This window comes from Rhineura floridana, chromosome 1, assembly GCF_030035675.1.
Source record: "Rhineura floridana isolate rRhiFlo1 chromosome 1, rRhiFlo1.hap2, whole genome shotgun sequence".
Lineage (NCBI taxonomy): Eukaryota > Metazoa > Chordata > Lepidosauria > Squamata > Rhineuridae > Rhineura > Rhineura floridana.
The window spans coordinates 1,268,208-1,280,994 of record NC_084480.1 but is presented as its reverse complement, the minus strand read 5'-3'; the positions used below and the strand labels follow the sequence as shown (position 1 = coordinate 1,280,994).

General features: G+C 48.9%; 1 protein-coding gene across 2 annotated transcripts in view; it reads left to right on the top strand.

Annotated features, from left to right (window-relative positions):
- UNC13B (unc-13 homolog B) overlaps nt 1–12,787 on the top strand; it is a 285,289-nt gene that overhangs the window by 237,475 nt on the left and 35,027 nt on the right. For both annotated transcript variants that reach the window (XM_061612817.1, XM_061612815.1), the window contains exons 24-26: nt 943–1,076; nt 2,120–2,205; nt 11,677–11,803. In XM_061612817.1, coding sequence (XP_061468801.1) covers nt 943–1,076; nt 2,120–2,205; nt 11,677–11,803 — 347 coding nt within the window. The remainder of the gene's footprint in view (nt 1–942; nt 1,077–2,119; nt 2,206–11,676; nt 11,804–12,787) is intronic.

Sequence of the window (12,787 nt, the reverse complement as noted above, 5' to 3'; positions counted from 1 at the left end):
CTGGCATGTCGGGGAACCCAAGGCTGCGTACATGGGGTGTGGGGGGGGTCCCAGACAGTCACCCTTTGAGGTACTGACCAGACCCAGACCAGCTGAGGTTCTGCAAGGTGGTGGCCTCCCATGCATTCAGAGCAGACCCTTGGCAGAGGAGGAGGAGGAGGAGGAGGAGAAATGGGAGCTTGTTGTTTGGCCTGCCGTGAGCGGGTGGGGAAGACCTTTTGAAACCTGTGAGATATGATGCTCATGGAGTAGCAGCCTCTACTAATTTTTCCAGTCAAATGAAGACACTCGGCTTAAATTACAAGCTCAGGTTTTGATCTTTTTTTATGGGTCGCCTGTTTGTTTAGGCATCCTGACCTGTGTTACAGGGGCATGGCGTCACAAAGCCTCCCAGAGCCAGGCTGCCGTGTGGTGTCTGTGCCTAGGGCCCGTAGATGGATGAACAGGAAACAAGATGCATCCTCCCACCCCAAACCTCAGAGTGTCGTGCGTATTTAGCTATGCAGCCAGCATTCTGCAGCTATGCTGGAGATTCAAGGAAAGTCTTGCAGCTTTTTGTCCTCCAAGCATTGCTCCACTGCAGTGAGTAGAGACTGTGCAGGTGAAGTGCTTGGTGGAACCTCTGCACTGATAGTCCTGGAACAAGCTGTCTGATGAATTAGCACATGGCACCTCCACGGAGCGGGCACCCTTGGCAGGAGCTTGTGTGTCCTGCCATGCTGTTCCCCTCTGCGTTTAAGAACCTCCTGGTCCCTCTTCAAGACTCCCTCCTTCAGCTAATCCTTTCCTGCCCTGTACAGCCTCTCCTTCCCTCTTCTCCCACCGCCCCACTTCTGTACATGCCTGGCACACTGTTGGCACTAGGTCAAGGTGCTTGGCAGAGGTGGCGAGGGGCAGTAGAAGAGCAATGGACGTGTCTGTTGAATGCTTTCTGCCCTTTAGAACAAAGCTCAGGACGTCCCTCCTGAGGAGCAAGGCCCCAGCATCAAGAACCTGGACTTCTGGCCCAAGCTCATCACCCTGATTGTCTCCATCATCGAAGAGGATAAGAACTCCTATGCCCCCGTCCTGAACCAGTAAGAGACTCTCTGGGCTCCCTATCCCGGCTTCTAGAAGTAGACTGTGTGAGCCTCCTCTGTTTGCTCGCTCTGTCTGTCTTCCTTTCATTGTGTCCGTTGGCAGGACATTTATATTGTCTTTCTGTCTTGTCTGTCTCTTTAAAAAAACTAACTTTGTAATTGGGATGACGGCGTTTCGATGACGTTCACACTCATACACCTTGGTCATTAGAGCCCTGAGGTCAGATACGCAGCTGACAAGTGGGGTGAGAGCAGTTCCTCTTCTTGCTCGCCTTCTGGGGTGCCCTTCCCTCCCCCGTCCCCCCCTGCAGGCATGCGCATGCGCAAGAGCCCTCTGTGCATGTTAAGTCTAAGGATGGCTGCATGTATCTGTTTTGCATGTGGAAGCTAGATGGCAAGAGAAAAACAAAGTAAGGTTGCTGAGAGGGTCCAGAAAGGAAGGGAATCCAAAAGGTACGGATTTAGCTAGTGGTCGCTCAGTCACCCGAGGAATTTGTGTTACACAGTAGTAAATTGGGAAAGATGCATAAGAGGCCAAAGGTTGTGGAATACTGCAGAATTTCTCTGGCAGCACTTTCTGAGACGGAGCCACGAGAGCTTTCTTTTTGTGCTAAATGCATACCCACTTCAGTGAGATTCTTTCAGTCCATCAGAAAGTAAGCAGTGTAGGGCAGAGGCAGGTCAAAACTCGACCAGGCAGGTGTCGTTCATGGGAGAAACCGGGTGGGCCTTCAGGCTGAGTCCAGGAGTCCTCTGAGCACCTCCGCCATCTTGGCTGCTTGGAGATCTCTGCAGTACAGCTGTTGCACTTGCTTGGAATGCTGCCAAGATCCTGGTCTGGCTAGTCGGAACCCAGCCAGATAAGAGGAGAAGTTCTTGGGTGGAAGAGACAGGCTCTGGGTCAGAAAGGCTATAAGTAGTGCTTCCTATTCGTCCCTTCCCCAGAAAGGGGATCTCTCTCCAAGTGCACCTGCTGACCCCTGAGAAGAATGGAAATCCCACCCCCAGGGGCTGACACTGTGACCACTCCTTGCGCTTAGGTTTCCTCAGGAGCTCACCGTTGGGAAGATCAGTGCTGAAGTTATGTGGAATCTCTTTGCTCAGGATATGAAATACGCCATGGAAGGTAAGCGACTGTCCTTGGAATTTCTTCCCACTCCAGGGATTTTTTTTTTTTGAAAAAGGCTGTTTCTGGCATTTTGCACAGATAAATGTTTTAGTGAGAGGAATTACCTAGAGAGGTGGTGGGCTCTCCGACACTGGAGGCATTCAAGAGGCAGCTGGACAGCCATCTGTTGGGAATGCTATAAGCTGGATTCTTGCATTGCACAGGGGGTTGGACTTGATGGCCTTACAGGCCCCTTCCAACTCTACTATTCTATGATTCTATGAATAGTTTTGCAGAAGGTCCTTGACCTAAAGTACCTCTTGATAAGCACATTTGCCTCTGGCTTGGAATGGGGTTGAGTGGCTGCTTTTAATGCATTATAATTTTCAGGAAGCTTCTGTTAAAGCTCCCTAGCAACCAGGAAGCTGGCAGGGGGCACCCCAAAATCCAGCCGCATCCACTGCACTTGTGGGCTGTCTTCCAGCTGTTGTGTTCTAACTGGCTAGGCATGTCTGGCTCGGACTGAAACTTGTAAAGCCAGTGTGGGGAGCCTTTGGCCCTCCAAAATATAAATGTAAAATAAATAAATACAATGCTGTGGACCTACAACTCCCATCAGCCCCTGGAAGCACGGCCATCTGGAGTGCTCGTGGCCCCACACCTGCTGGAAAGGCTGGCCCTTCCTGCCACGAAAGCACTTGCACATAATCCCTGGCTCTATAACATGCTCTGTGAGGAGCCACCAAAAGCTTCGGGGGGGGGGTTTCTCAGGCCATCCCTCGGAAGCTGTGCCAACACTGCGCCCCACCAGCCCCTCAGCATCTCCATATTCCATCTTCTTGGAATAGAAGCAGCCATTCTTAATCCCATCAGGAGATGGAACCCTAACATTGCATCAGATGGAAAGTGGCCAATACCTCCAAGCCGGAAGAACAGCTCCCGGCAGAAGCCAGCTCAGCCTGGCCGTACTCTCCCTGCCCCCCCCCTTGTCTGAAGGTGGCCTCTTTACACTCTTGGTCTCTGAATCCTCGCCACTGGAGGTGAGAAAGGCCAGTTGGTTGGCACTCTGAGCAGCCATCTGGGGAGGCAGGCGCCTCCCACTGAGCCAGGCCCTTCGTCCATCTAACTCAGTATTCTCTACACCGACCGGCAGCAGCTCTGCAGGGTTTCAGGCGGGAGTCTCTCCCAGTCCTACCTGGAGATGCCGTTGGAGGTTGAGCCTGAGACCTTCTGCATGCCAGGCAGATGTTCTGCCACTGAGCTACGGCCCTGGCTGTTTGGCTGTTCCTTAGTCTGCCACATTCTACATAGCCAACTTCTACTGGAAAGGGAACCAGCAGGTCCTGAGCTCAAATATCTGAAGGAGGCTTGCACAGCTGGCCAAAACAGGGGGAGTGGAGATCTACAGGAAGCTCCCCACGCAAACTCTACAGGGACCTCTAGTCTTGGGGTAGGGGTGGCAGTCATGCTTTGGTTGTTACCCTAAATGATTAGAATATTAGAAACATTCAGACATCTAAGAATACTTTACTTGATGAGACTGATAAAATCAGCAGCAAGAATGTCTATGTCTATGTGAGTACATGGCACAAATCCTAGTGCTGTGTGTCCCTCTCCGCCTGTCACCCCAATATCCTTTGTCCACGCGTGTCCATTTGAGTGATTCTCCAAAACCTCCAGCTCCTGGTTATGCTAAACTTTTGAGGGGAAGAGGAGAGGAAAGGAGGCCAGAGGGTAAACTGCACTGAGCCATCATTAACTGTCCTTCTGCTGATCTTATTTTTCAACTTTTAAAATGGATGTCGTCTTTGCCCCCTTTTCACAGTCTAGATACTCTGGGTTTGAAAATTAGACCTTTGTCGTGGCTACACACTTCAGGTTATTACCATCAAATTGGGGCCTGATACCTTGAAAAGACCACCCTTCCTGGGAATTTGCCCTTCCTTAGACGCTGCGATCCAGAGCTCTCCCTGAGAAATGCCGTGTGGCTTGAGTTGTGACTCTTGTGTCTCCTGCACGTGATGAGAGTCTGTTTTTTGGTGGGATAAGATCATCCTTCTGTGCTCCTAACCATTTATGTGGTCTGTGCTTTTTGTCTCGTTACTTTGTTCATCTTTTAAGTTCTGGATAAAATGAGCTCCCTCCAGACTTCACGTGGTAAGAGCCCTCCCTTTGGTATCCCTTCTAGACGTGAGTCACTAAAGACCTTTTCCCTCCACAATGGAAATATCAACATCTATCCTTCCTCTCCCTCCCCCCTCATCCTGCCCCAGGTGTCGTCATAGAATCATAGAATAGTAGAGTTGGAAGGGACCTATAAGGCCATCAAGTCAACCCCCTGCTCAATGCAGGAATCCAAATCAGAGCATTCCCAACAGGCGGCTGTCCAGCTGCCTCTTGAATGCCTCCAGTGTCAGAGAGCCCACTACCTCTCTAGGTAATTGGTTACATTGTCGTATGGCTGTAACAGTTAGGAAGTTTTTCCTGATCTTCAGCCGAAATCTGACTTCTTGCAACTTGAGCCCATTATTACGTGTCCTGCACTCTGGGACGATTGAGAAGAGATCCCAGCCCTCCTCTATGTGACAACCTTTCATGTACTTGGAGAGTGCTATCCTATCTCCCCTCAGTCTTCTCTTCTCCAGGCTAAATATGCCCAGTTCTTTCAGTCTTTCCTCGTAGGGCTTTGTTTCCAACCCCCTGATCGTCCTTGTGGCCCTCCTCTGAACCCGTTCTAGTTTGTCTGCATCCTTCTTGAAGTGCAGAGACCAGAACTGGATGCAGTACTCAAGATGAGGCCTAACCAGTGCTGAACAGAGGAGAACTAATACTTCATGCGATTTAATGTTAATAGAAATGGAATGGAGAGGAAGTTTTTGCAGCTTGTCTCTGAGGCTGGCCTCTCCAGCCAGGTGCTGTTGGAAGAGGCTGGGCTGAGGTCTTCCTCAGGTGAGAACCAGCTGGCCCAGCCATACGGGAAAGCAGGCCTTGTGGAAACCAAGAGGTCCCTATTCACTGTTGACTGTTGAGGCAGGAAGTTGCCTCCAGAAACACTCAGTGGTGATTCTGTGGATTCCTTGGCTTATCCTCAGCTATCTCATTTTTATTAAAACAAGCAAGAAAAACCTTATAATTTGGAATTCTGGAAGCTGGCTGGTAACTTTAGATCTGCCTAAGGTTCATCTCCTCAAGCCTTGCTTCTTGTGCATAGGCCTGCCCCTGTCCCAGGGAGGTCGTGGCAAGAACATGGTTATGCTGGAGCTTCTCACTTAGATAGAAATTCTTGCTCAGAACAGTGGCAGGTGGTGCTCTACCCTTTGTTTTGTTTCTGCCGTGGAATTGTTTGATTTGTGTTTTGTTTTTACTTTACTTTAACAAACATGCAGGCTGCTTTCAAGCAAAAACACTTTTCAGTGTATTTTACAATTATATGACTATCCATGCATAATAAAATATAATATTAAAACCATTTAAAACACTGAACATCAATTTCCTTCAACCAATATTAAAAGCCAGCATGAATGATATATTAGCAATGACCCAGGAAATTCTGACAACCGCAGTACTGTGTGGAGGTAATCACTGGCCCCCTAAGGTCATGGTAAACAAATGGGCCCATTTAAAAACTTGGAGGGATTTAAGTTTGACATTACTTGCGTGCAGCTGAATGTAGCTAGAGCAATGCAGCTGTTGAGCTCTGTGCTCTGATCCTTGCAAGTCAGCCACTCGCAGGGATGATGATGATGATTAGATTTTTGACCCACCCTTCGTCAGAAGGTCCCAGGGTAGGTCACAGCAGCATAAAAGAAAACAGTAAAAACAGGCTTTTAAAAAAAAAAATTTACATGTCCTGGGATTCAGTAAAAACAATTTAAAACAAATTAAATTGTTGACTCTGAATGCTTCCTGTTCTTCTCCTGTTGCCAGCAGGGGGCAGCACAGCTGTCAACTGCAGTAGCTCCTTCCTATTAGGGCTGACACGAAATTTCTCAAAAAATAATTTCCTGATACATTTTTTAAACCTTTCTCTTCCAGTTTCCTCTTGAATTGCTGGAGTCCTTCCCCCCTGGAGAATATTTGGCAAAATGGCCAGATTAGCTGTCCATGAATTTCATATTTTAATATTGTTTAATATTATTTTAACAGGCCAGGTCCCTCCTCTTTGCAGTCCTTCTCTCATAGCACATGGCTTCTTTCACCCTCCAGCATGAACTAATAATGTGGGTTTATTCAACATTAGGTTGAATAAGTTGAATTAAGCTGAAGTCCTTCTTCATGCAGTGCCCAATGGAATTTGCTCCAAGAGGAGGCAGTGGTAGCCACCAAGGTGGACAACTTTAAAAGAGGGTTAGACAGAGTCATGGAGGATAATAAGGCTATCAGTGGCTACTAGCCACGATGGCTACGCTCGGCCTCCCTAATCTGAAACAGCTTGCCTCTGAATACAAGCTGCTGAAAACTGCTGTAGTCCTCAGGTCCTGCTTGTGGGCTTCCCAGACGCATCTCGTTGGCCAGCATAAGAACAGGACCCTGGACTAGGTGGACTACTGGCCTGATCCAGTTATTCTTGGAAAACAACTTTTCTAATTCTCACAGTTTTCTGAGTTCCCCCTGAACTGAACTGATAGAGAATTTCACTCCTACCCTGACAAATATTGGGGAAGGTGACCCTTCCCCCCCCCCGATTTTACCGCCTAGAAATAGCATGGAGGAGAATTGGGGGGATTTTCCCCAGCCCTAATTCCTATGGTTTCCTGGTTTTCAGAAGATGTGAGGTATTGTTCAACAGGGTCGCAATTCCTGGGGGATGGAGGCAGCAACCCACAGTCCTCTTATATAGGTTTCCCTTTGCTGTGGCCTGGGGCCACCTTGCCCAGCACAGCTGAAATGAATCAGGAGCTAAAGAAGAGGGAGGGATCTGTGGATGGCCGCTCCTCAGTGGTGGAGACAGGGGTGAAGGTCTGTGGTTCACTTTTGTCTCTCCTCTGTCACAAGCCTCGCCCATATTGCGCATGCGCATGGCCCTCTGTTATGGCGGTAAGAGTCTCTTGTCTTTCTCCCTTCCTTTTCTCTAGTTTTGCTAATAACAGGTCTCCTCCCTTCCCTCTCCTTGGCTGTGTAGATGTAGATGGCAAATCCCAGGGTGATGTTTCATTGACCCAGCAAATTAAGCCTGCTTGAGCACCTCAGGAGACTTTTAACAGCAAGCAAATAGTTGCAGAAAACCCACTTGTGTCCGCGCTGTCTCACAACATGGAAAATCCCGACTTCCCACTTCTCTGCTGTCACTCAGCTTGTTCCCAGCGACTAGATAGGCTCTTTTCCTGATGTGGCCTCCTTCCAGAGAGCCTCAGAGCGAGAGCTGTAGTGCTTGGCCTTGTCAAGGCATGAAGTTTTGGTGTCCTCAGAAATCCCTGAGAAGAAGAATGTGCCTGCCTGTCATAGCAGCCTTTCACCAGTGCAGGATCTAGTGTGAAAATCTTGGTGATTGCAACTGTGTCGACCCTTAGAAGTTGCTCTCCGTATCCTCAACCTTGCACCTTTCTGATGTGAATTCAGGCATCTTTTGCATCTAGAGCTGCTCATATTTCCAATGAACTGATTGAGAATTTCACTCCTGCGCTCCTTTCCTGGTGAATAACTGGGTCAGGCTGAATGGCACCCAGGGTGTCATTCAGTCCCACTGTGATGCTTTCAGGGCTGTCGCAGCAAGAGGAGGAGGAGATACTCCCTTTTGTGTCTTGTGCTCCTTTACCAGAACAGCAGCTGGGCATGCTCAGAAACTTCACAGCTGCAGGAGAGGCAGGCAGGAGGTGGCAGAACTTCCTGTACAGATTTCTTTGGACAGAGGAGTTCCTTCCTTTGCAAGGGAACCCTTAAATCCCTCCAGGTGTTGCTTTAAAGTCTCACTTTCATAGAAGGAAGTTACAGATCTTAGGCCCTTGTGGTTAAGTGTAAGACGCTGATCTTTTGGTGGAAAATTGTGGACTGTAACTGACTTAAGATCTTGGGAGGGATGAAAGCGTCAGGATTCTTGACTGCTCTTTCCCTTATAGGAAGTTAGCATATTCTGCCCTTGGCATCTGGGCTGTCAACAGGTTCTAGTTCCCCTCAGAAGAGGCAAGGGCTTAATGATCCACAGCTGCTTCAACTGCATGCACTGCCCAGTGCAGATGCCACCATTGAGGAGCCTGACTGGACTTGCCCCCGTTTACTCTGAGATGATAGCCCTGCCTGTTGTCCATGGTGTCACCTGTAGCAGAAACTCATTCTGGCTGTAGTCTCTTCTTTTTTTCTATGTTGTTGTGATGTGCCTTCAAGTCGATTTCGACTTATGGCGACCCTATGAATCAGCGACCTCCAATAGCATCTGTCGCGAACCACCCTGTTCAGATCTTGTAAGTTCAGGTCTGTGGCTTCCTTTATGGAATCCATCCATCTCTTGTTTGGCCTTCCTCTTTTTCTACTCCCTTCTGTTTTTCCCAGCATTATTGTCTTTTCTAGTGAATCATGTGTTCTCATGATGTGTCGAAAGTATGATAACCTCAATTTCATCATTTTAGCTTCTAGGGACAGTTCTGGTTTAATTTGTTCTGACACCCAATTATTTGTCTTTTTCACAGTCCATGGTATGCACAAAGCTCTCCTCCAACACTACATTTCAAATGAGTTGATTTTTCTCTTATCCGCCTATTTCACTGTCCAACTTTCACATCCATACATAGAGATCGGGAATACCATGGTCTGAATGATCCTGACTTTAGTGTTCAGTGATACATCTTTGCATTTGAGGACCTTTTCTAGTTCTCTCCTAGCTGCCCTCCCCAGTCCTAGCCTTCTTCTGATTTCTTGACTATTGTCTCCATTTTGGTTAATGACTGTGCCAAAGTATTGATAATCCCTGACAAGGACAATGTCCTCGTTGTCAACTTTAAAGTTATATAAATCTTCTTTTGTCATTACTTTAGTCTTTTTGACGTTCAGCTGTACTCCTGCTTTTGTGCTTTCCTCTTTAACTTTCATCAGCATTCGTTTCAAATCATTCCTGGTTTCTGCTAGTAGTGTGGTATCTTCTGCATAGCTTAAATTATTGATATTTCTCCCTCCAGTTTTCACACCACCTTCATCTTGGTCCAATCCTGCTTTCCGTATGATATGTTCTGCATATACATTAAACAAATAAGGTGATAAAATACACCCCTGTCTCACACCCTTTCCGATGGGGAACCAATCGGTTTCTCCATATTCTGTCCTTACAGTAGCCTCTTGTCCAGAGTATAGGTTGCGCATCAGGACAATCAGATGCTGTGGCACCCCCATTTCTTTTAAAGCATTGTAATCTATAAAGCATAGGGTGATTTCCTTCTGAAATTCCTTGGTCCGGTCCATTATCCAATGTATGTTTGAGATAGGATCTCTGGTGCCTCTTCCCTTTCTAAATCCACCTTGGACGTCTGGCATTTCTCGCTCCATATATGGCAAGAGCCTTTGTTGTAGAATCTTGAGCATTTCTTTACTTGCATGGGATCTTAAGGCAATAGTTCATATTGGCCATAAAAATTCTACAGTAACAGAAGGCCTCTTGCTTTCAAGAAGACAGCTTCCTTTTGTTAAGTGTCTAATGGGAGTTACTCTGTTGTCTTCAGCCTCAAATGGCTGTCCAGATAGCCTCCACTTTTGTTACTGTTGAGAACGAGATGCCCCCTTTTCTCTCTCTCTCTCTCTCTCTCTCTCTCTCTCTCTCTCTCTCTCCCCCCCTCCCCCAATCCCAATAAGCCTGAATTACTGTCCTCCTTGAGGGTAAAGAAAGTCCCAGCTCTCTGAAGTGGGGACACAAAAGCCATCTTCATTTGCGTTCAGTAAAATCCCTTTCACCTGTGAGCTTTCGGGATTTCAAAATAGCCTCTTTGTGAATGGCCGGCAAAACAATCTGCCATTGGGAGGTTCAGGGCACTTAAGCTGTACCTGGCCACTTTAATTCCTGCTGAAGAGAAAGCAAGGAGTGCCCTGGCCTGGGGCTATCATCAGCTGTGGAACTGCTCTTGCTAAGAGAACTCCCAGCTTGTGAGTAGTTCAGCTCGAGGGAGGGGCTGCCATTGGCATGAAATGGCTCCAGTTGCACAGTTAAAATATGCAGTTACCCAGGTGGCTTGAAAGAAATGGGATCCACCTGAGGAGACCTGGTGGTTCCAGAACAGTCTAAAGGCTGCTGGTGGGGGGGCTTTCTGGGCTTGGCCAGCACTTGAATGGGAGGCAGGCTGGAAGCCCCTTGTGCTCTGTCCTGAGCTTCGGTGGGAGATGGGTGGGATACCAGGCCACAGCTTAGGCAGTCGGCTGGAAAGATGCAGCTGCCCCTTGTGCTCTGGGGCGCTGTTTTTGTCTTATGGTGGATGGGAGTCAAGGGGCCAGTGAGGAGTAACAGGCCTTTAGCAAGGAGAAAAGACAAGTCCTCTAAGCCCTAGACCTCATGAGTGAAGTGTGGGCCACTCCTTGGTAAAATGTGCCACCCAACTCGGAGAGCACCCAACTGTCTCTGAGAGGAGGGGTGGGCAGAGAGAGAGGAGAGTGTTAGGGAGAAGAGGAGTAATCTGGAGACATGGTAAGCAAGTGAGCCTCGTGTTGTGGCGAGGGACTGAAGTCTGAGAAGGCTGGAGATGACTGATTTGGGGCATGATGGAGGCGTGAGCCCAAATGGCCTTGTGGCGAGGGACTCTTTCTGCACAGGGAAGGGCGGGCACCACAGCCTTTGTTTATGTGCTGCGATTGCACCCCACCTTTCTTCCCTGAATGGGACTCAAGGCCGCATCCATGTCATTCGCAGGCAGTCTCCCATCCAGGCAAAGGTCAGAGCCAGGCCCCCTGAGCTTAAGCAAGGTGGCCGCTTTATGTCCCTTCAGAGCAGGCCTGGCAACCTCTGTGGAGTGGTGAAACCCAACAGGGTTGGGCAAATGCTCCTTCTAGTGCTGCTCAGAGAGTTGAATGCGCTGGATTTGGAAGCTCACCATGGAAATGTCGGATGCCCCCCCCAGCCCCACTTTCCTTCTGCTACTCCAAGAGCTGCCCAGGCGTGGATGAGGAAGAGGAGCTGAAGACATTCTGACATGGGGGGGGGGAATTCAGGTTTTGTTTCTAGGGATTTGCTTTGTGCTTCCTCTTCTAGGAAATGTGGAACATGTCAGGAGGAGGACCAGCCTTAAGAAATCCTCCTCCTCGTTGCCATGGCAACCAGAAGCTCCTCCCTTCTGTTTTTGAAGTGCTATATGGAAAATCAGCTCCAGGCTCCAACCTGGTGAACGACAATGTCCTGTAATCATTACCAGGATCCTGAGTTGCTAAGATTTCGTGGGTTTTGGGTACGCATCATGTGGCAGGAGATGCTGCCCTGTGGATGTGCTGAGGCTCCAGGTTGTGAGATGCTGCTGATGAAAGGGCTCATTGAATTGCTCACCTGACATCTCTCTCTCTCTCTCTCTCTCTGTGCCCTCACAGAACACGAGAAGCACCGGCTGTGCAGGAGTGCTGACTACATGAACTTGCACTTCAAAGTGAAGTGGCTGTACAACGAGTATGTCTGTAATCTGCCAGTCTTCAAGGAGAAAGTGCCAGAGTACCCCGCGTAAGTCTCTTGACCACCCTCTGCCCCCCTTTGCGCCCCCTTTTTGAAAACAGCTGATGGCCGCCTTAATTTCTCAGGAGTTTACTCTGCTGCCGCGTGACTTGCGGCTCCCTTTCCTGGCCTCGTCCTGCTCCTAGATGGAACAGAACGCTGCCCCGTCAGGTTAAAACACGGAGTTCCTGGGGCATTTGGCTACCTCCCGGAAAGGCCTGTCCATGCCAGTTACTGTTCCAGATGTCAAATGAGAGCCACGCTTATCTTGGCATTTGTTCACCTCCATCTCATCAACACAAGCCAACCAGAAGGCTCAAGGAAGTGGAGCAAAGAGTCCCCTGTTCCAGAGCCTGGCCAACTGATGCCAAAGGGCTCAGGGCTGGCTAGTTCCAGCCAGAGCACTCTGTCCCGGATAGGTGTGGCCCTTCCTTGACTGCTTTCCTGAGGGCTGAGAGTTCATGCCCATCAAGGTCAATATTGTCTGCACTGGCTGGCAGCAGCTCTCCAGCATTTCAGGCAGGAGTCCATCCCCACCTTACCTGGAGACGACGCAGCGGATTGAACCTGGGAGCTTGAGCATGCAAAGCAGGTGTTCTCCACTGGGATTCTGTTGCCCTTCCCTGCAAACAGGCCCACCTGTTTTGCCAGAGGAGAGCTGCTCCCAGATACCTTGTGTTCCAGAGAAACGAAAGGCCGGCATGCTCAGGCCACGTAAATCCAAGGGACCAGAAAGGGGCGAGAAATCCCAAGACCAGGAAGAAGTTCAGTCAGTCTGATGGGTGCCTGCCAGTATTTTCTGGGATATCTCTAGAAATTAAACACAGCAAGCTCTCTGGGTAGCTTATTCTAAATCTGAATTTAGTTGGGAAGTTTCAGCCTGGTGGATTAGTGCAGGACCTGGACTTAGAGTTGATCCAGGTCCAACATACCTTTTTAGTCTCCAGTGCACGGGCTGGCCTTGAGCAAGGCTTCTGACCTCCAGCTTCGTCA